The following is a 23,627-nucleotide window of genomic DNA, read 5'->3' as shown; positions in this document are numbered from 1 at the left end:
GCTAGCTATAAAAGGGAGACAAACATGCCTTTCTTTTCCTCTACTAATATAGCCTGTAAGACATTTCCTGTGTATGCTGTAGTGATGCACTTATCAGAACAGAAAAGCTGCTGCAATGTATTTCCTAAAAATTAGCATATTTCACCTCATAGCACTAGTAAAAATAAAATTAAAATTTATGCTAGATGCAAAGGAGCAAAGAGTATGGTTTGTTTTAATTAATGCCCATTACTGCTGGGGCAAGTAGAATACCTCATTAGTATTAAGTGAGATGGGATGGCACCATGTATTTCCATTCAAAAAAATTGTTCAAAGCCATTTCCTATTCCTTCCACCCACACTTCAACTAGGTAATTACCACATATGAAAAAGGAAAGTCTATTTTTTTTTTGTAAAAAGGGAAATTTAAAACGCTGTTTATGAAAAACATGTAGTCATCAAAAAATAAAAGCACAATTCCTAAAAATAAGGAAAATATAGCCAAAGTACATCCTTAGAATCTATTTAAGGCAACAAATTCTCATAGATTATATATCAATGAAAAACTACACTCAACCAGTACAGGTTGTAGTCAATCTTTTAAGCCAAATCAGTGAACTGGCTGAAGGTCCTCATCATTACACACATGGAACGTGATCTTCCTGAAATGCTGAACCAACATTAGACAGGCCAAAGACCTGAGCGTCTTTACCACAGGTCTGTTACTCAACTCAGCTCTCCATTATCAACAATTATAATGTTACTTCTCCAGCTGCAACAAGCAAAAGGCACCAATTCAAACAATACTGGCACTTAACTAAATACTCCAGCAGCATAATTGAAAAGGGGTTATTTTGGTTTGTGGGTTTTGGGACAGTTGGTTTGTGTTTGGGGTTTTTTTGGTATATTTTGCTTTTGTGGTTTTTTGGTTGGTGGAAGGGGCATGTTCGGTAGGGGTTTCTTTTTTCCCCATATACAAATTATAAATAGAGAATGGAACTAAATGAAACCATGAAAAAAGCAATAAAGTTCATGTTTCTTTAAAATATTGGGGAAAAGTCTTGATTTAAAAATGAACTACCATTGAGAAAATGATGTTTCATTTAGAAATTACTTACAGAGGTCTAAAAAGAATCAGATTCCAAGATCACACAAAAATCTGTTGCAAAGCTATGAAGAAAAAAAATCACAAAATAACTGATTTTTTTTCTCTTTTCTGTTGAACAAGAATTATTTTCATCAAAAAGTGCTTACTTCTCTGGATGAAATAAATGGTGACATAGCAAGCTAGAAGTTAAAGTGACATTATTTTAATACAGACACTCATGTGTCTCATATCATGGAATGTGAAGGTGAAGTTTAACTTTGCAGGCCGAGTCTATTTAACAACCAGCTGTCACTGAAAATAGCAGCCCTGACTCTGCTGCTTCCACTGAGCTGCCCCTGCTGCTCAGACAATTGTGCAGGGGCCAATTTAGGGAACTCACAAACTCAACTGACTCCTGAGGATGCACAGGGAGCAGTGGGAACAGATGTCCTAAGGCCTTTAATGGGAACTGAGGGAACTGACCATCACATCAATCCAAACATAGTGCCACACCACTCACAGAAAACCTTCAAGAATTTGCAAGAGAGAGAATATTTTGTCCTCTGAGGACTACTAATATGATTAGACCTCAGGCATTACTCTGCTTAAGAGTGTGTGAGCCTCTTCAATCCTGCATAATTTGACGCAAATTTAAGCAAAGACACTTTGAATTAAATTCTAATTTAAGGATACCTGTGGTTACTTCAATATCCACTCTATCACCTTCTTAAGGAAAAGTGTATTTATATAGTGTAGAATCACTTTAAGATTACCAAACATATGAATGATACAAACATATTACTTTTTTGTTTAAATTATGGTTTTAGTACTCTTTTTACTATGCAACATATAGTACATATACAACTATTTATCTTGTTACCTCTTCTGCCTGTGCAATTACTTCATATGAAGTATTAAACCCTATTTAAATGTTACGGGGCAGAAGTGCCTGACTGACTTTGGGGAAAAAAAATAAATCTAAGTAATCAAGTAAAAATCAAACTACCTTAACTATCAGTTTCAATGCTACTCTCCACAGGAATTTGAAACAAATTAATCTTCTGCTGTAATTTAAAAACAATGCTTAAACTGTATACTCAAACTTCTTGCTGCAGAACCATATGGTCTCACAGGGAAAGACACCTTCACAAAAAAGTGCTTGCCTAAAGTCAGAAAAATCATCAGTGAAAGCTGTTGATAGGATTTTTTCCCCCTGCTAGTGAAGAACATTTTAATTATTCAACAAGCTACTCTAATACTCAACAAAAGTAAAACTCAAGTTTCCAATGCTCAGCTAAGCATACACAGTATAACCTCCATATCCTCCTCCCTGCTCTACCCCCAACCCTTACCCTGCAGGCAGAGCTAATATGATTTATTCCACTTTTGTAGGATGTCACATCCTTGTGATGGGGACAAAAAGGTGGAAACCATCTGCACTAAAACTTTATTGACTGACGTAGTACGTAACATACAACTATTTAGCACACCAACAGTCAAGCTTCACGAGGCAAGGAAGGTGTGCATTGCAATTGCAGAGTATGCAAAATAAAAAGCAGACACAAGCTCATTATCTATAAAAAACTTAAAGGAGACCAACAGCATGAAATACACAGACAAATCAATGGATGAAGAAAGAACATCAGAAAAAGATGAGGTATCTCAAAGCAAGATGGGATCTTTTCATTTGGGCACTTAAATACATTTAATCTCTTTTAATAGCTTGCTCTAACATGATACAACATGCAGGATAACATACCTAATGGAGTTTTAAAACATTGTCCCATTTTAGGCAGGAGATGCTAGTTCATTACTCTGAAGATACCAATAAATAACCTCTTAAATCTGATGATGCAACAGTACACAAAAATGCCACGAATATTCAAAAACACAGGCATGCAACAGTTTTTCTAAAATACCTATATAAGAAAAGGCACTAAGATAATAAAGAATCACATCAAAGGAGAAAGTTTGCACTGCTTATGTTCACCAAGAGTCCAAAGAGCAGCTAAATTACCTCTGAATAAGCACATAACACCTGAAACTCCAGGTACAGAAATCATAGTACAAAGCTCCACACTGAGCTTTTCACTTTGTATATTTCGAATGTTGCCTTTATACATGGGAGTAAGCTTGGGGGTTTTTTTGGTGGTATGTCACCAACCACACATAGTTCCAGGACACAGAATTCCACGCAGTCTGCAAGTTCTCTATGTCCTAATGTTTAACCCCATCCTAATAAAATGGCTCTTAACACTGTTAAACACTGTAAATGCTACCATGAAGAACAGAGTGAACAGACTAGAATTCAAATATCCATATTGATACGAAAAAACTCAGTTAGAGAAAGCAAGAAACTTTATCACCTTAGAAAACGTACTTGCAAAAATCCCAGATAAAATAAACATTAGAAAAAAAAAAACCCTTTTGCAACTATTGTCACAATTTTGTGGAGACTTAACACCTTGTTCTCAGTTTCCTCCTGATCCCTCAGGCCTAATTTTGTTCATCTTATACTCGCTGCATTTCCTGTTGTCTGTGTTGCCTCACTTCCTTTTTAATAACTGCTTTGCAGAGTCTCAAATTGGTTGCACAGGTGAGCATACTTTACTTCTTTTTTTTGAAACAAGCAAAAAAATCCCCCAAACCCCTGCCTGTTTAAAGGAAGTTTAGTTTTTTAGTTTTTCTAATTTAAGGCAAATAACAAGACACACAACAAAAGACTGCTACTCTAATCACTAAAACTTGTTGCTGAATACTGCTCAGGATTAATGACGACTGGATATTACAGACATGTCACACACTATGACCAAAGTAACAGCATTTAATGTACCAAGGAAAAAAAATTTCTACATGATTAAGATTTTAGTTCTCCAAGATTAGATGTAAACAAATCATACTGGAGTACCAAAATTTTAGCTTGATCTTTACCATCAAGCTATTTTCATTTTAGCATATAGGAATGTACAAAGTTCATGAAGCGCAAAACCAGATATAGGGGGAAAAACCCCAAACACATAAAATGCAGCTTGACTACAGAATTGTTATCTACTTCAGCAGCATAGACACACACACACAAACACAGTGTTTATACATATGTATAGGTATAACAAAAGATTTTGTGATCTCTGTAAGATTTTGATAAATTAGACAGTACATTATACTATACTGAAATTTTATTCTATACATCTTACCCATTATGCCTCTTTTTATACTTAAGCTTATCTCCTAGTAATTTTTTCCCAGTTTTAGAGACTTGACCGGAAGGAATAGTCAGGATGATTTAATCTGGCCTTCAATATATCATAGGCCATTACTTTTCAATAGAAAAAGCACTGCTCTGACAGTAATCATTAAAAATTGGTTTAGAGTGTATCCAAGGTCATCATAACTTGACTCCACTAATACAGGGAATTAAAGTTTGTTTCTAGATGGATTCTTCACATTTTCTCTAAGAGAAAACTCTATTACTCAAAATCTGATTTAAAGAAAATTCTTAGCTTTGAGGCACAGATACACCAAGAGCTAACTGGTAAATTCTCCTTACTTTCTTTCACAGTAAATTTTAAAATTTTACACCTTAACCTCATTCTCAACTGCCCAAATGGCTAAAAAAATGGACAGAAGGGATAAAGAACATCAATATCATTGCTGAGTACTTTAAAAAATCTTAGGTAGCTGTGCTCAGAGTGACCTCACTAGAGAGAATACTTCAAACACCAGATGCACCAAGTACATTGATATGCAGCCAAAGCCTGTAAGAACAAATGTGAGACATACTCTATAGGTCCCAACCATAAATAAAATATCGTTCACATTTTCAGTTTTTTGTTGTTGATCCTACATAGGCAGGATCTGAGCCTGCAGGAAATTATGATTCATTCTGTACCTCTGCAGTAAAACCCAAGTTTTACGACATGCTTTCAGCAGGACTGTTTTCATCAGAAAGAAAAAAGCATGTTTAGCAGGTGTATATATATTTCAAATGACAAGTACCATCAACTCAGATTATAGGGGGAGATAGAGGGTCTGAATTTTCCTCTGTGGTACATAAACCCTGTCAACAGAATGCTTAACAGTGTTCTGGATGATTATTTGGAGAGCTGCAAGCTCTCAGCTTCTAGATTTTTCATGTCCCAAAGCTTAATGGTAGAAAAGTTAAACTTTTTTTTTAGAGTTACCAAGAAAGTGAACTTTTCCTATTTGACCAAGTGTATAACTTAAAACAATTATTTTTGTCCAGAATTTTAATAAAATTTGGGAAAAACTGTCCATGGGGTGAGTGCAGAAAATTACCGTATTTGTACATTGCAGCTGGCATTTCTCAAATGGGAAAAAACCCCAAAAATCTTAAGACTGGAAAAGGGAATTCCCATTCAGACTTAGACTTAGGAACTTCATTCTGGAGCACAATCAGACACAGCAATTCCTGCCAAAAGGAACTGCAGTCCTACGAGACTAGTAAAGAACATAAAGGGAAAGCATGCTAGTCAAAAATGGTCCAAGAAAGGCAATTGTAAAGTTCCATTCTTTTCCACATCTTAATACAGCATATAATTTCAACACAGAAATTTTCCTCTCTTCAAGAAGATCTGCATGAAGAGATTATGTGAAAATATAGCAAAATAATATCTATTCAAAATTGGATATTACAACATTATTTAAAAATACTGTACATGGAAATGAATTTCTCTAAAAGCAAATACAAGAAAGAATTCCTCAAAATTGTAATGAACCACATAACAAAGAAAATACTCAAAAAATGCTAATGATTTTTTTTCAAGTGAGCAAAGTCAATGAAATGTAATCAAAACAATTTAAGCAGAAAATGTGACAGCCTTGTTGCATTTTCTTTGCAGGGAACAAAAAGTACAGTATGTCCATTCAAGACTATTCATTCTGGAAGAACAAGAGTCTTTGACTTTATTTGAGGCTGGGAATTTATACTGAATGCATGATAGTCTGAGGAAACCTTAATGGAGTGGCTTTGGGATTACAAAAACTGTCTGTGGCTAGACAGTGTGGGCTGCAGTGCTCACCTGAAAAGTGAAATGGCCATTCAGTGTTTGAGCAGAGGAACCCCTCTAATCACTGCAGAGCCTAATCCTAAATGGATGAGCTAATACAGTTACATCAACACTCTGCTGCAGAACTGCTGTGCCATGAAGGATGTCTGCTAATCCGAATGCAGGTCAAACTCACATTCCATGGGGTTTTCTTACAGTGCAGAAAACAAAAAACCGGAAAAAACTGTTAAAGAATCAGACAGAGATAACTGCACTTCAAAATGCCAGATCATAAAACACCTTATCAAGTTCTTATTTAATGCTTATCACTGTTTACTTGGCATGAAAGGGCAATTGTAGGTAGGAACTAATCTACATTTATTGACTTTATGAATTACCTACAGAAAATGTAACCAATAATCACGTAGCAAACTTATTATTAAACACAATAATTTAATTAAATTTATCAGTTAGTATGCCCAGAAGAACATTTACTTTGAAAGAAAAGCAGACTACTTTAAAAGCATGCCAGTTATGATCTAAGTGGGTTTTCTAGTGCTCTTTCTGTAAACCATGATCAATTCACATAATTACAACATTTTTTTTCTAAGCCTGATTTTTCACAGCACTTTGTCTGCATCCTGTGATATTACTATGTTCCACTGCAAAAAAAAATGTAGCTTTCTGCTCTTTAACAATGACATTCTGTTTAGGTTTTCAACAAAACAAGAAAATCTTTCAAGTCCATACCTTATAAATTCTTTTAAGAAACTGTTTTATCTGTAATGATTTTTTTGTTTGTTTGTGTATGGTTATCTCTAAGACCAGTCATTACTGCAAACCATTCAGTGTGCGCAATATGCCTTCTGGGCAAACTTTATTAATTGTGCCTAATTACTGCAGGCAACCACTCTTACTCTGCATGTGACCTCTATTCACCTAACAGTTGAAGCTCTGAAGTTCTACTTGAATTACCAGGCACTGCCATATCCACTGAGCTCCTCAAAAGAATTCCGTGTACACGCTTTAAAGCTGCTACAGTAATTACTCCTTTTCACTTACTGTTTCACATTTTTGGCCAAATTAGTCTAGCATCAAACATTCAGCTTTCACTCCACAATAAAGCTGTTCAAGCTTGCTGAACACAGACCTTCCAAATTTCAGAAGGAAAGCAACCAACCCATTCCTTAATTTCTTTGGATAAATGAAATAAAAAACATTTAAGTTACTATAACAATTTTATACCCTTTCTTACTGCCTACTGATATAATTTGGATATTTTCACTGTTAGATTATTCTTCAGCATTGGTATCTGAAATAAACTAAGACTACCAAATCTTCTATGCCAGCTTCTTTGCTTTACTCCTCCTTGTTATTTCTGTTCACATATGCAAAAAATAGCTGCTACTTAGAGAAGTACATCTCAGACTGCATTAGGAAACATGCTGCATATACTTGGAATAGAAAAGCTCAGTCAAAAACTTGAATTAAAAAAAAAAAAATCTGCTGTGTAAGATATGTAAGATGCCACGTCATGATACAATATATTTTCAAAACCACTGAAATAATGACCAATGGAAACAGATACTTCACACAGAGGAGTGAGAAAGAATAAGACAGAGCAAGCATCTTTCAAATTTGCAACCCTAACACTGCAGGTGACGTTTCTTTTTTTCCACTTCTACTACAGCCACTGTTATTAAACAGCAGGATTCAAGAGTTACAAAGATTTAAATAATAAATAAAATAACCAAAGCTCACCATACACTACTATACCAAAAAGGACAAAACTCCTTTTTCTTTACTGTCACTAGGTTCATGGAAAACCAAAACCGTCTCCAAACAGATGAAAATATCCTGTTAATTTTCTTCACCTCACGTCTTCTCCACCAGATAAACGAGGGCATTATCACTATTTAATACAAGTTTTAATTGAGTACTGTCACTGGTGGGAAGAAAAGTGTGGAACCACTACTTTCCATATCAAACAAAGCAGGTAATTAACAGCTACTCTGGCACAATCCCTTATCACCAAAATACACAACACTGTTAAGTTCTCTCAATGCGAATGCTTTGCTTCAACAAAGGAAAGCTGATGTTTCAGGGTCACATTCACTCCTTTAATACACAGGCATAAATTTACTGCTCAGTCAGACACCTATAATTAAACACAAGAAGAATATAATTCTAATATTCAGACAGGCTTGCGTATGAGTGGGATATCTCCCCCTTTAAAGATGATTGCCTTTCATTTTTTAGTTTCAAGCAGCTACAGTTCACTTAGTTCTGATTACATAGCAATTAGATATGCAAATACAAGAGATCCAAAAAAATGCTTTTTCAAATGTCAGATTGTAAGCAATCAAGCTTATTCTTTTCTCCTGCACACACAAGCTATTCATTAAATAGCTATTGTCTTAAAAACATTCCAACAGATTGCATTTATCAGTGTTTTAGAAGCAATGGGAGTGCACATTACTCAGAACACCACTCATCAAGGAGTGAAATCGATCTTACAATTACTTTAATATATTCATGATAGTGGATAACTAAGTTGAAACTACGGATCATCTTCTTTGGGCATTTTCCCCACCATTGTTGTCATCAATATCGAAACTTACTGCATCATCAAACTAACCAAAACTCATTTGTTTATATATTTAATGACAAACATGTTAGTAGTAATGTCACAGCTAAAATCACTGAATTGTGAATATCAGTATTTTTTCATCCCATATAGAAAATCGATTCTGAATTATTACCAAGTTTTTCACTGTGTCTTACAAATATGCTCGCAGAAAGGAAGTCACTATGAAATGATAGGTATCATTTTGGTATAGTTTTAGTAAAGTTTTGTTATAGTTTTAGTATAGTTTTGGCAGGAACAGCCATTCTGACACCTTTATCTTTTTCTCCCCTGAAAGCCCACAGGTACTTTCTATTACAGACTTAGAATTTCCCAGGCATCTAAACCACATACAGGTCCTTGGTTCTTTGTGACATATTTCACTTGGATGAAGTCCACAGCTTGAGATCCACTGATCACTGGTTAAAATGGTGGGAAAGGATGTTTGGCAACAGCTCTGAAGAGACCAGCAAAAAGCAACTACTGCAAAACCATTTGGATTGGTCTACAAAATAGTCTTACCCACAGCTATGGACAAACACTGACAGTATGAAAACTTGTTCTTGCAGAACTCTAAAACAGAGGAATAAAATGGGATGGGGGCAGGGGTTGGTAGATTGTTTCTCTAAAAGATCACAAATCACCTCCAAGCTAACAGGAGGGGGGAAAAAAAGATCCCTAAAAGCAAGCCCATGTGTTCAGTGACTCAGCTGTGCAGAAATGAACACCAACAGGGGAAGCTGAAGCAGCTCTTTCCTCAGGCTGAGCTTTCAAGCTAGGTAACTGAAGTAAATAAAATGCTTTCCTAGCTGATTCCATGATCACCAACCACCCTTCAAGATGTCTCTTACAGGAGCACAGATCCTTTTTCAAGGCCAGGAAAGCAGCAAAAATTACAACAGATGCCTGATTCAGAGGTCTGTTCAAAAAGCTGAAAAAAAATCAGTTTAGCTCTGCAGCCCAGCTGTAGGCCCCAAAACGTTCTGCAAAGTCATTTCCAAGAAAAAGCTGGAAAGGCTTTTTACAAGAACTGCCGTTTATGAGCTAACAGATGAATATGTATGTGACAAATTACTAGACATTTTGAGGGTCTTCTTCATATTTCTTTTTTTTCCCTCCTCCCTCCCCTTAAATACTCAGCAGGATTGTCTCTTTCCCTCCCCTTGCAATACAGGAGCCTTATTTAGCCAGCCAGTAGGGTAAAACTCATTGCCTTCAGTAAGGTAAAACTCAGCTTGCTGTTGTTGCCCATGCAATGTTTATATTCCTTCTGTTGCTTCGTCCCTACGGGTCACTATAAACAACTGTTTGAGCAGCAAACATAACCTGTGTATTTGAACTCCTACCCACTACAGCCTAACATAAAAAATGATACAGCTGACAGGGGAACCCGAATAATTCCCTCCCAGTCTCCTGCAAACACTCCCTCATCTCTCACATGGTCCTCCAAGAAGACACTGGGAAAATGCTGTATCTCCTGCTGTGAAATACCAGGATCCAAAGAGCATGCTCAAAATGCCACATTCCTGCCAATTTTTGCTTCTGGCAAGATTGGTGATACAGCATTGGCCAATGAAATTTATGATGCTTAATACTCCAACTTGCAGAATCAGCCAGTTGCAAGAGAGTTTAACAGGAACACAAGTAATATGCCAGGTATGACTTAATTAAAATCATTACACTTTATTCTACCTGGTAGATTCTTTTACTATAAGTCATGAACCATATATTTGACTGCAAGTAAGAGGTCTGAAGCCTGCAATAACCAAATCAGACTTCCTTAAAAGAGCAGAAACACATAATCAATAGTAAATGTGTTTTCCTCTTCAAAATGTTTCTGCAGGAGTATATCTGATTTTTCTTAGAAATGGAGAACTGTGGGGTTTTTTTTTAAGGAGGGTTAATTTTACTACCAAATGAACTGTTCCAAAAAGGTACATTTCAAGCTAAATTGAACTTATCATTTAAAAGGCTGGATACTGAAAAATTCCACTAGTCAGGCTGCAAAAACCAATTTTAGTATTTGCAGTAGCCTTGTGTCCTCACTGCATACTAATTTCCAGAGTAGCTTCAGTATTTCAAACCATGTAACTTTAAAATTTATCATTTATTTTGGTTTGTAATACAGCTTAAGACCTTTTCTGATTCATGCTGTTGTGAGTCAATGCGAGCTAACAGATTTAAGTTCTAGGTCTTTTTGTCAGTCAAAATTTAAGTGAACATTCGATTCCAGCACTGTCAATTTGAAACACAGGAGTATCTCACAGCCACCTCAAAGACTGCTTGGTCATTTATGGATCACTTACTAGACGGAAAATGACTACAACATACTTTATCACCACAGAAAATTCTCATTTCTCTCTACAAAATTTAATATTAAATATAAAATTAGTCAACTACTAGCTTTTAGTTCCTGAAACTACGTATCAGCAATAGTATATTTCACAAGTTCAGCAAGCCAGTTAAAATATCTGCCAAGACCCCCAAAAGCCTAAAATTTAATCTCCCTTCAATACATATGGTTATAAATATGGGAACATTTGAAATCAGTAGCTCAGAATCTTCAGGAGTTCTGACATAATTCCTTCACATGGATCAATTAAAACAGTCAGGTATTTCAGGTGCATTCAGTCAGCTAAACGTGGTTTTCAATTCTTTATCATTCTGACTGCCACAGAAGTATTAACTGTATCTGTGTGGCTCAGGACTGAACAGTCCAGACATACATTTATAAAAATCCTCCAGAACCCACAAGCAGTGGCAGAGATGTTATTAATTATGAGTCCCATCTTTCAGAAAACTATTTCTTTCTTATTCAAGAGAAACATGCAATTGCTGAAGTTCACAGCAACTTTACCATAGAATGGACCCAGCACTGTCACTGCTTCACTATCACAGTGTAAAAAAAAAATCTAACAAAGAAATCACTACAATACACTACAATCAATATAGAAGAAAATAATTTTAAAAAAAACTGTCCAGATAGTTAAATAACCTCATACCAGAACATCCAACTCCATGAAAAGCTGCCCTCACTGGAAACAGTGGTATCAACCTTGTGCCACAGCACCTGATCACAGAACAGTACAGGAAGATTAGGAACAAAGTCACACCTACATCAGATTTACCAGACAGAAAAAAATAGTATAATAATTTACATCAGTATTTACATCCAAACATTCAAGTTAGATGCACTCACAGCCCAAATGCCAGATAAAGGCACTCAATTAACAGGCTGTTCTTTGCTCCTGAAGTAAAATCCCTTCCATTTATGCATTCAAAAATACCACTAGCACACTTCTAAAATTATATCTAAAAGAAAGGGCAGTTTGGCTCATAATTACATTGCCTATTTTTAGGCAATCAAAAAGGTTTCAGGAATTCTGAGATACTAATTAACCTTAACCTTTTATTTCTACTCAATCCTCATGTTATGCCTACAACTTACCTACAGAAATTTCTAGCCAAGTGTGAGAGCAACTTGGCTGTCTGCTCTCCACACCTCTTCAAAAGCTATTGCATTCAGAGTTCATGTTCCAGTAACTTCAAGGCAAGCACACTGGTGAATTTCCATTATCACCCTGACTCTCAGGAAATAATTTTTTTGGTATATTTTTGCTGTTGGATTTTTTTCTTCCCATTCAGTCTTATGCACGCTAAATAATTTTAACTGTTACTAGCATGAGAAGTGTGTCATTATTTCCTTTTGCCTTGTGTAATCTTCCTTGCCTGCATTACTCAGATTCCCCAGTTACAACTCTGTTTCTAAACACCAGTGTTTACATCGTTTGCTACCATAATGCAAGTATATAAAGAGTTGCTAGAAACCAAACCTCATTCCAGTGCACTTTCATGTCATCTAATTGTATTTTCAGAGAATAAATGAAGCACCGCAGAAATTAACCTTCCTTTTATTACAATAATTTATAAAGTACATGACCAGTGAGGAGGAGTTACTCAAGGACCAAGATGGAAAAAAAATATCCAGAGAAGATTTCTAGAGAGAACGAAGAGGAAACTTATGTCAAGTCAAGGAAAATTAATATAATTTATGAAACAAGGAAGAAATTAATAAAAGAGGGATGGGAAAAAACCCAGAAAAGTTGACCTAGGTTCAAAGTAGCAGGAACATTATGAAGAGGAAGGAAGGGAAGAAGAGAGGAAAAGGAGAGAGACTCAGGCTGCCCAGGGAAGCATCAAACCTGAGAGAGTTCAACAAGAGTTTGGACAATATTCCTGGGCACATGGTGTGATTCTTGGGGTGTCCTGTGCAGGGCCAGGAGTTGGATGAACTCAATGATCCTCAAAGATCCCTTCCAACTCAGAATATTCTATGAAAGACTCAATAAGAAAACAAAACACACATTTCACATTTTGGCTGAGAAAATGTAACTGCTCCTCTGTAAATTATTTTGGGCTACTTTCCACAGTACTATACATATGTTCACTTCCCACAAACTTTAGTTCTTCACACATCAAAACATCCTGGTGTTTCCCAGCAACTGTGTCAAATTCTTGACATTTTTTGTACTGACTAGACATCTCCTCCCTGTACTGATTCCATCCATTCTTATCAAATTTTGTACAGAATTCTGTAACACCTACTTAGGAAGCCAACCAATAATTTGATATCCCCTTTTTTTTTCCTAAAGCAAATTTTCCTGTTACTTCAGCTGCCAGTTAAACCATTCTATCAGGCCCACGAAAGCTGCTGCCTGAATGCAGTCACTGTTTTGCAAATCTTTCAACACCCAAAACCAGCCTAATGTTTTCTTCATTTCAAGCTATTAAGATTAGGACAAGATTTTGTCTGTCATGGAGGAATATAGTGCTGAATTGACTTATGAGTCAAATTACATTCAAGAATCTATAACATGAACAAATGCACCAAGAAAGCATAAATGTTGTGTGTTGTGTTTGTTCCATGGTAAGATTGTGGCACTTAAATCAGAAAATTTACATAGAATATCAGATTCTACTAAGTTAAACAGTCTCCAAGCATTGCCTGGAGTGCTCTACTACTATAAGAGTAACAAGTTCTCTACAACAGAAAAACAGATTTGTGTACTTGGCCTTACCAAACATTTAAATAAGCTTTCATTCTTTCATGAATATGCTTAACACACACTTTAAACAGAACTGGCTTGAGTTGTAAGCAAATTTTTAAAGATATATTCAGTGTGCATGCACTTCAGTGAGTCCTGTATTTATCAAAACATTCCCCATTTACTGCCTAAAAAGATGTGAAAAAAACTTAGAAATTATATGACAGAAGCTGCTAATCTCTCTTATGAAAGGTTAAATGTCAAAAGGTTAAATGTCTTACGAAAAAAAATGTCAAACCAACCTATCAATAAATGCCTTCCTCTACCTTAAAAGTGTAAAGTCTAACAATAAAATATTGTTTACTATAGCTGGATAAGTGAGGGTACTGCCACATCCTTATTAAGAGCTACACAGCTACCTGAATTTCATTCATATGCCTAATGTGTGGTACTGTAGGCCATACAGAGCAGAGGTGTAGCCTGTGATTAACAATATCCATTTCAGTCCAAGTCTAGGCATGACAAAGGCTAATACTAAGCCAGAAAACCAAAGGAAAGTCACCATCTATAAACAAATTTAAATGGCAAACTGATCACTCATTTTAGGAATTACATTTGGTGATTGTTACCATACAGTTGGCAAGGAATCCAGTACCTTGATTACTTGTCTCTATTTGGAAAACAATAAAATAGCATGAAGTCAAATACCTCTATCTTCTAAATAGTCAATTAATAATTTAAGTATTTGGTTTCAACAGCAGTGGTTCTTATTTTGTGCTTTCTCTTTTACTCCATGCTAAAGAGCCTTCCTATCAGTTTCAATCAAATTGCTAAATAAGACCCTGAGGAGCCATATCCACTATGGTAAACAACCACCTGCCTCTATTCTGCCTGCCAGAAACCGCCTAAAAATGAGGAGAACCAATAAGTGCCAGGAAGTGACAGCTACTCAGGAATCACACAGGCAGGCTGCTTTCCCCCTGAAACAACAAGCTCCAACTCCATTCCCACACTGAAGGAGACTCAATCTTCATGCAGGCACAAGAAAATTCCCACAAGCCTCAAACTATGGCCTTTCCCACAGAGAATTGCAGGCACAGTTGCATAATACTGAACAAACACACTGAAATGCAATCCTGAAAACAAATTATTTCTGGTAAGCAAGATTATCACAGCATTAATTCTTTAAAAAGTTAGAAATGTTACCATGAAAAAAAATTCAGGTAACAGTAGATTTTCATTATTTAAACCTTGCTTCACTACTTTGCTAGACAAAGTAAAATGCAGATAGATGTTTGCAGACAATATGGTCAGCATCTCAAAACAATTCTGTGTGCAGTCTCTCCCAAGCCTTGCAAAACTTCTATTCAAATGCCACATACAAACTGCTGTGAGCTGAAACCTGCTCAACCTTTCAGAACACAATTAACACTCACTGTGCTTCCCACCTCACAAAAGCTTAGGAGTAATTCTGCAGAAAGAGAACTTCTGCCATGCTACAGGACGAGTCAATTCCTGTTCAATAGACATAGCATTTTAATTTATAAACCAGACTTGTTTATACACAGATGTTCAGGCAGTGATTCAGGATTCCCTTGATATACTTTTTTCCACTACACTTCGTGCTACTTTTCTCTAATTTCAAAATATATCTAGATTCTCTCACTGCTTGCTCATAAGGATTTTTTCTCACAGAGAACAGACAGAAAAACAAATATAATGAAAGCATAATACAAGCCGATTTCAGCTAGCAGGGCTTTGATTACACTTCTACAGTTCAGTTTCCACTGTACTTAATGACATTAAAAAGAAGCATTTTGTTAAAGTCAGTTATTTCCATATTTAATTAGCTCAATAACCAATTTAACTGCTTTCAGAACAAAATGACATATAATGAATTTTTGATAGCAAAGTTAATCATAGCCAAAGGCTTCAGCTACTTTTCACATTACACAGGAAAACTCATGTCTTAGCAGTGTTAAAATCTGCTCAAACCTCAACTTTGTATTGAGCCCATGTAGAAATATATCCAATATGCATTGCGTATCGTCAGTATGTAGCCAATAAAGGGTAGAAGTATGTATGAAATAAACCATTTAAAAGATGCATTGCATCAGATATGTATCGGTAATTTTTTCTGAAAGACTAATATTGCCTTGTAATAATTTTTAAGGTCCTCAGGCACCTAATTCTTTTCCCCTTCAAAATAAAATCATTCTGCTCTTGAAAGTAAGAGCATTCCCCTGGCTGCTATGAAAATACTCTCGAAATAAATTACTTCAAATAAGAAGCGTTTGTCAAATCTTATATAAAACTTCAGGAAAATGTTCTCTTGTAAAATTTGCATTCCCATACATAACTATGCTAGTTGTGCCTGCATTCGTCACTACTGTCATTGTGAACTGAACATTTTTTACTTTAAGAAAAGATGTATGAGGGTAAGATTCCAAAGATAATACTCTAGAAACTATGAAGTACAAAACCCCCAGGAACAGGCTTAAAAGGAGTCTGCTGTCAGTGAGAAATAACATCTATTGCCTTCACCACCGTCTAGCAGAAACTCTATTTAAAAGAATTATAAATTCACTAATCTTTAGCATTTAATTATATAACAAATCAATAGTTTGGTAAAAGGACTTTTTTCTTTTGTGATTTTTTTGGTCTATGCTATTAGCTAATAGTGTAAACTCTTGAAAGGGTCACTGGCTCAAATATTACCAGGGATACAACTCGAGAGGCCTCTGTTTTGTCTGGGGAAAAAGACCATGCTTCAACCATTCTTTAATAAAAATAATGATAATAAAATCCAGCTTTACAATTCCCCTTGTATTCAAAATAGCTAGTTACAAATGAAATGAAGGTTTTGAAACTGGAACAGAAAAGCCTATTTCCTCAGATACCCACTACTTAAAAAAAAAAAATTAGCTTACAAAAAAAAATATTTTCAGCACATCTTACGTTTTACAATGAACCTCTAAGGAAGGCAAAGCAGTATCAACCACTAAGTATATTCTTAAACATCAGTGCTAAAACAGCAGTTGTGATACAACAAATATGTAAGTTTACATTAACACTTGTTTGTTTAGACTTGGTTTAAATATAAAAGGCCAGTTATTGTAGTAGCCAAAAATTAAGCATGAAAAAAGCCTCCCAAGCCTGATCAGTTTGAGAAATCAAACTTAATCAAGATATACATGCCTATGAAAAAATGTGTTCAGAGGAAATGTCACTGTAGAAGACCTTGAAGTTTATGAAGTCGTGAAGTTCTCAGGGTAGCATGTTAAACACTTCATTCTGAATGCCTTCAGTTATTTTCTATTCCAAATTTATAACCTGAATGCAGCAGATTCAGCACACATGCTGTACAAGCTGAGTCTCAGACTCAGCTCAGGAGCCTGCTCATACAATGGCTTTTAATGGACAGTCATGGAAGCTGATGGCCATTCAAATGAATGTAACAGTCAAACACTTGCAGCTTTGATTTGCCACAGAAATTAACCGAGCAGAGCCCAGCATCTCAAACATGCTCAGCTGCTGCTCCACACTGTCTCAGTCAGTTTCCAGTAACTAGAGGTCAGTTTAATAAACAGCATCCTTAAGGATGGACATTGACAAGGGATTCTAATAGTTATAGTTATAAATGTAAAAGTAAGCATCTGACCTACCTCCAGAAGCTTCACCAGTATTGTCAAAAAGGGATCTTTTTTAAATAAAAGGACAGTCATTCTAGTTATGTATTATGAATATGAAATTGCTTTCACTTTCACATGTCTCTTTCCCCAGTCATTTAAAGTATTTTCCCCCTAATGTTCCTAAAGGTACTGACAGTGTCAAAAACCCCACCTTTGCAACTAGGTACAAGATTTTTTCAAACTGCCATTCCAAAGCACCATTTGCCAACACAGACATGTGTGATCATCAAACAGCACTGGCATGCTTTTGTGTAGAGCCATGTGTTAGAGGCAGCAGGCCTCAGCCAAGGAATTGGCTCCTGGAATTCAAGAACAATGATGGCTGGTCAGCCTTCCATTCTGAAACACAGAACAACTTCATTTCCTTGCACATGCTCAGTATCTTCATTTCAACATGTGTGCCAGCACCAGAACTTTATGATTTGTTCACACATAGTACTTGACACAGAATATAAAAGCTAAGCATCTTATAATTAAGGTGGCAATAACAGGGCTTGCTCAACAACACAAAACAATGTATTATCTGATGTCACTAACATCAATTTATTAGCTAAACAGAATGTTTAAGCCTTTCCACTGAAAACAAAGTTTATCAGATGATATTTCAAAGCCTAAAAGGCAAAAAAATATTACAAATATGTAATACTACACAGCATGTAAATTTAATAAAATATCCTGATCACAAGACAGATAAATTTTTCCCCTCTGATATTTTCCTCAAACTACATGCAGGTACCAAGGACAGGGTTTTTCTAATTCCTTTTTAGCCTATACTATAAAAACAGCAAAATTGAGAATGTAAAGAAATGGCATTATCTATTTACTGTAAGAACTCTGCACAAGTCAAAGGTCAAGACTGGTACTAAGTGAGAGCATGTCTTTCATGAAACCTTATGTTTCTGCTTGCAAGATAAGCAGGATTGTAGGAACAAGTAGGTCAGAAGCTGCAACAAGTAGGTCAGAAACCATAAATCAGATCAAATCATATAATACAGACTGAAGTGCAACAGACTTAAAGCTGCTGCAGAAGATGAAGGCACAGAGTTCTTCAAATTTAGAACTGCATGGCTGCTTGTCCTTCTATCGAAAGTAGCAATTGTAAGAAAAAATATTCTGTATATCATAATGAGATGGCTTCCTTGTGAAGTAAAAATGAATTATGCTCTCTCATCACACACTTTCTAGGGGAGATTGCTGTCTAAAAGTAGAAAGAAATGGAAAAAACCCAACAGAGTTGACCAAGGCTGCCACAAGTCAGCATGCTGATGCTGTTGGGCTTCATACCCTTCTCTAAAGTGAGATACTGGAAGTGTGTTAAAGAGCACAGGGCTGACTCCCTGTGGGCACATCAATACCTATTTTACAGAATTTGTTTAAGACAAAGGAGATGCAAAAAAAAATGTTTTGCTTATCCATCATTGGACAGTCTTCACTACACATATCCTTTAACTGGTGTGCAACTTACTAATTTTCTTGTTCACCTAATAAAAGATACATTCAGACTGAGCAAAAAATGCCTTGCTCTTAATAAAGTTACATATTCATTAGGTTTTGATAAATGCCTGCAACCCCTTTCCCCTTCCCAATAATCTCCTTCAAGTACCCCTAGGCTCTAATCACAGTATTCTCAGTAATTAAGGTTTTGATTTTAAATTTGTTGAAAGCTGCCTAGAGAGATATTCTGATTACCAGCTGAGCCTCAACTACAAACAATTTGAGGCTTTCCCCTGCTTTCTGGAGGGAATCTGTCAGCAAGTTTAAAGATGCCAGTTCAAGTATTTTGGCCACATGACAAGGATTCCTAATTCATTACTTCTTTCATAGGATCACAGAGCAAAGCAAAATTCTCTGCAGAGCATATTTGGATGGTTTGTTTTCCAGAATGTCAGTCTTAGTATTTTCTCTTGGATTCTGCAACCACTAGCAAGGCAGCAAAAGCACGTGGACAGTTTATTCAAGTATTTAGTACCATGTAGCTGTCACTAAGATTGACACTGCTTTAGTAATTACTCCTTCCTACAACTAATAAACTTTCTTTTATAATTAGCCCTGGGAAATCAGGTTTGCAGGTATAAATTACACTCACAAAATACACCTAAAATATTAACCTGTATCTCTTATCTCTTCCAGATTTCAAACTATTCAGTGAAAAAAAAATCTAAAATACTGACTTTTCCAAACAACAGTGACTCTAAAAAACGGGTTTAAAAAAAAGCATTAGTGTATCCTAACCTGCCATGAAAAAAATAGTATTACTTTTGTATTTATACTTTGATGTTCAATAGCATTTTGCAGTACAACCTGCAAAGGGAGAAACCATTTGAGAAAACAAAAAAAGGTGGTTATCATTAAATGCACTGCAACACTAGGGAGTTCATCTGTAAGTATAATTTATCAGGAAAAGAGGCAACAGTCAACAGCAAGAAGTATACTCGTGCTTCAGACTGACAGATGTCACTCATTCTTTCTTTTGTCTGCAATTGCCATGTCTTAAATCAGCTTCCAAATCATTATTTTTACAAGAAATATCTTATTGGTGTGCAACATAATCAAGTATTACGAAATTCTTCCTACTTCACCAACAGTGGTATAGCACCAAAAAGTCTGTTCTGAAAAATGTAAACTAATGACCAATACAAATCACCTCAGGAAAGGAAATGAGTCGAAAATATTAAGACTGATGGCATGAAAATCAGTTTTCTGAAGAAAATTATTTGGCACTCAACACTGGTTTACAATCTATATCATACTGTTTGGTACACAAATACCAAATTATGTTATAATATTATGCCATTCAAATATATTTCACACTAACTGCAGTATTATCTCATTAAATTATCAATGGTCAAGTACTCTATGTTTAAAAATTATGAGAGAACCCAGCTGTAATGGGCATTCAAGTGCTGACTGGATCAATTTCTAGTTTTTAATTTGTATGAGGTTTTATCTGATCTGCCATACTTGTCCCTGTTGAACGTAGTTTTCTTTTCTTACTAAACTTAAACAGGTGACTCAGGTGGTATCAGTTCTTCTAGTCTTTTTCTTAAATAAAGGACTCCAGTAACTCCCACGGCCTAATCTTCTGTGAATTGTCAAAAAGTACAACTACAAAAAAAAAGGCATGAAGAATAGGGGAAATCAGTCAAAAAATACTTCCCCAGAAATTAAACCTGCCCAAGCTGTCTAGAGAGACAACTTCCCACAGGACAGGATTTAAAGCACAGTGGTAGGAGGATGCTACACCTAGCAGCACCTGGGCATGGTCCTAGGAAACCTGGACATGGTGCCTCTGCCTGAGGAGTGAACCCCCACCACTCTGTGATTCCCTAACTGGTATTTCACACACGCCAAAAACTACAACAATGGTAGATTAAGACAAAGGATGGTGACCATATTCCACCAGATTATGAAAACAAGAGACATTAAATGAAATTTGAAGGTAACACATTTATAAGCTCTGGGAAGAAAATATGTTTCACTGGGTAGATACTAACTTTCTACTGTAATTGTTACATACTATATACGTATCAATAGAATGCTTTATGTGGCTGATCATGTAAGGAAAAGGGCGGGGTTCTCCTAAAAAAATAATAAAAAGAAACTGTATTTTTGGGAACAAAGCGGAAACATTCAAAACTACGGTGGAGATGGTGGTGTAACTTCAGCAGCAGTAGCCAGAGGTAGAGGGAAATAGCTAGAAAATAAACCTAGAAAAACAGTTACCATGAGAGCAGCTTGACATTCAGGAAGGTTCTATCATGCAGTTTGCCCATTCATATGGGCAGAGCATGCATATTCCAGGACAAGGCAAGAACAGCCTAATTACATTGCAACTCCACCTGAACACAAAACAAAACCAACACAGTGCTTTTTGCTTCATTCAGACAGAAGTGACTGCCAGAAATACATTTAATTTTTTTTTCCCAATCCACACTCCATGCACAAATCAATGCTTTGGTAATTCAATACAATAAAGTTATTAATAAGACCTTTGAGATGAACAGCTCTTTCCTAGAAAAATACATTTAATTTCTATTGGTACCTTTACCTTATGAAATGTGACACAATTCAAAGTTAATTATTACTTTAGAATACTTTGTAATTGCTAATTAAGACTTCCAATTGCAGAATTATGGAGTGTGCACATTTTACTTCTTCAGGACAGTCATGTTATTTACTAAGCCTGTGTAAGACATTAGATAACAAAAAAGCATAATAGTAAGAACACAACAAGAATGAGAGACATGAGCTTATCCTCCAGTAGAAAACAAAATTATGCATCTGAAACTACACTGCCCTTCAAGACCTTACCTTCTTTTTGTCCCTCATTGAGCCCTTCCCTCGGACCATTATCTTGCATCCTGTTTCTGCCTCAAGCTGTTTAGCTGTTAGTCCTCTGGGCCCAAGGATTCTTCCAACAAAGTTAAACTGAAAGAAAAAAATAAATAATTTCTAAAAAATCAAGTAAATAAAATTAGTTTGAAATTTAACAAGACGTATTTATGCACCTAAAAATATCAAGTGTTGAATGGCTTAGGACACCACACTAAATGCCTGAGGTTGAAAAATGAGTTAGGTACTGTTTCGTTTTCATACATTAAGTACCCATGTGACTCCAGCTTTGGGGATACAAGTCTCAGGTGGAACTAGGTCTTCTAGATGCAACATCAGGTAGTCTACATCAGCAGCAGCTCCTATTTTCCTCCTCATTAAGTTGTACAAGCTCTTACAGAAACTCCGAGCCAGGCTCATCCATTGGCCAACAAGGTGCACCATGGCAAGGAAACACACAGGGAGGGCTGGGCACTCAGTCTGGGAAGGACATCAAAAATAACCCTCCTTTATCTACCCATGCCTTGGCATTTCCTTCAGAAAAAACAAGTGAGGCCTCTTACGTGTTTATTTTAGGCTTCATGGGCAACATTTCTTAAAAATATGATGTTGTCATACACACACACACACACACACACATATATATAAAATATTTGTATATATAAAAATTTAGGTGTCTATACAGACACAACAAAAGCACATCACTTTTTGTAAACTGTTTCATTTATATAGTTGTACATACAAATGAAGCAAGCATTTCATGTTTAATTGGCTGACTTCAGCAGACAGCCCCCTGCCTACTCTCAACACAGTAATACCACCATTTAGCCATACATAACATTATTTCCTAGTTATTTTCAAGAGCTTTTTCCCTTTCATTATTTTCAACCTCACATTCTGAAATAATTTATTTATGACATAAATAAAAAAAGCACTAAGTGATGGTAGCATTGAGAACACAGAGCAGTATTCTGCGACAACTGCAGTGCCAAGATGAAGCACCAGCTAAAATGACAGATAAACTAAGAAGTTTCAGACTGAACATTAAATTCAAAGAAGAAATTAAAAGAACAGAAACTCTGCTGTAACGTTCTGCTCTGGATATTTTAGATCCCGGTAAACAAAGTTATTCAATGGAATTGTGAAGAAGTTGTTGGCTTTCATTTCCTCAGCTAATTAAAACTGGGCTTGAGTACTAAAACTCAATGTATTTGAAATCCTAATGAAACTGCAAAGACCAGAAACGATTTAGGAGTAAGCAGAAATTATGAATGCAAGGAAATTGAAGTTCTTTAAGAAAATTAACAGTGTTTCACAGCAGCTAAACTATTCTGGGAATATATACTCCCAAAGTTATTTAGTATTGCAAGCTCAGAAAACAAAGACATTATGAAGTCTGAATCAACCACAGGGAGGGTGAGGGGGTGTGTAGTGAAGACGAAAGGAACTTGTGAACACACACAGAAACTGTGAATCATAAGAAATTAAAGAAACATTCACTAAGCTTTGATAAAGCAATGAACTAGCTACAAGTAATAAAGTTCAGCTGTGAAATATTATTAAAATCTTACATGTTACACATTTTGCTTTTATTATGAAAATTGTACCATTGTTTTACATGAACAGTATCTTGCTTTTCTCCGCATCCACACTTCTGCACACTAAAACTTTAGATATCTGTGCCATTCCACTCATAATGCTAAAATAATATTGCAAAGCTGATTTGAAATCAATACTTTAACCAACACAAAAACTGACTATTGCTATATTCTCCATCTCCCAAGAAAACCAGTAATCTTTAATGTTTCATTAATTTGGATTATGAGTAAAAGAAAAATCAAATAACAACATACTTTGGAT

The 23,627-nt window shown here is 35.8% G+C and overlaps 1 protein-coding gene across 7 annotated transcripts in view; it reads right to left on the bottom strand.

Moving 5' to 3' along the window:
• Positions 1-23,627, bottom strand: part of QKI (QKI, KH domain containing RNA binding) — a 143,281-nt gene that overhangs the window by 59,674 nt on the left and 59,980 nt on the right. For all 7 annotated transcript variants that reach the window (XR_008483228.1, XR_008483227.1, XM_054280630.1 and 4 more), the window contains exon 3: positions 21,747-21,863. Coding sequence is in view for 5 of the 7 variants with exons in the window: in XM_054280630.1 (XP_054136605.1) it covers positions 21,747-21,863 (117 nt within the window). In the remaining 2 variants the exon portion in view is untranslated. The remainder of the gene's footprint in view (positions 1-21,746; positions 21,864-23,627) is intronic.

Source organism: Melozone crissalis, unplaced genomic scaffold, assembly GCF_028551555.1.
Source record: "Melozone crissalis strain CALT ecotype California unplaced genomic scaffold, PUWL_Pcris_2 ptg000027l_1, whole genome shotgun sequence".
Lineage (NCBI taxonomy): Eukaryota > Metazoa > Chordata > Aves > Passeriformes > Passerellidae > Melozone > Melozone crissalis.
Note: the sequence above shows the minus strand (reverse complement) of the source record. Positions and strands in the feature narration are given on the sequence as shown.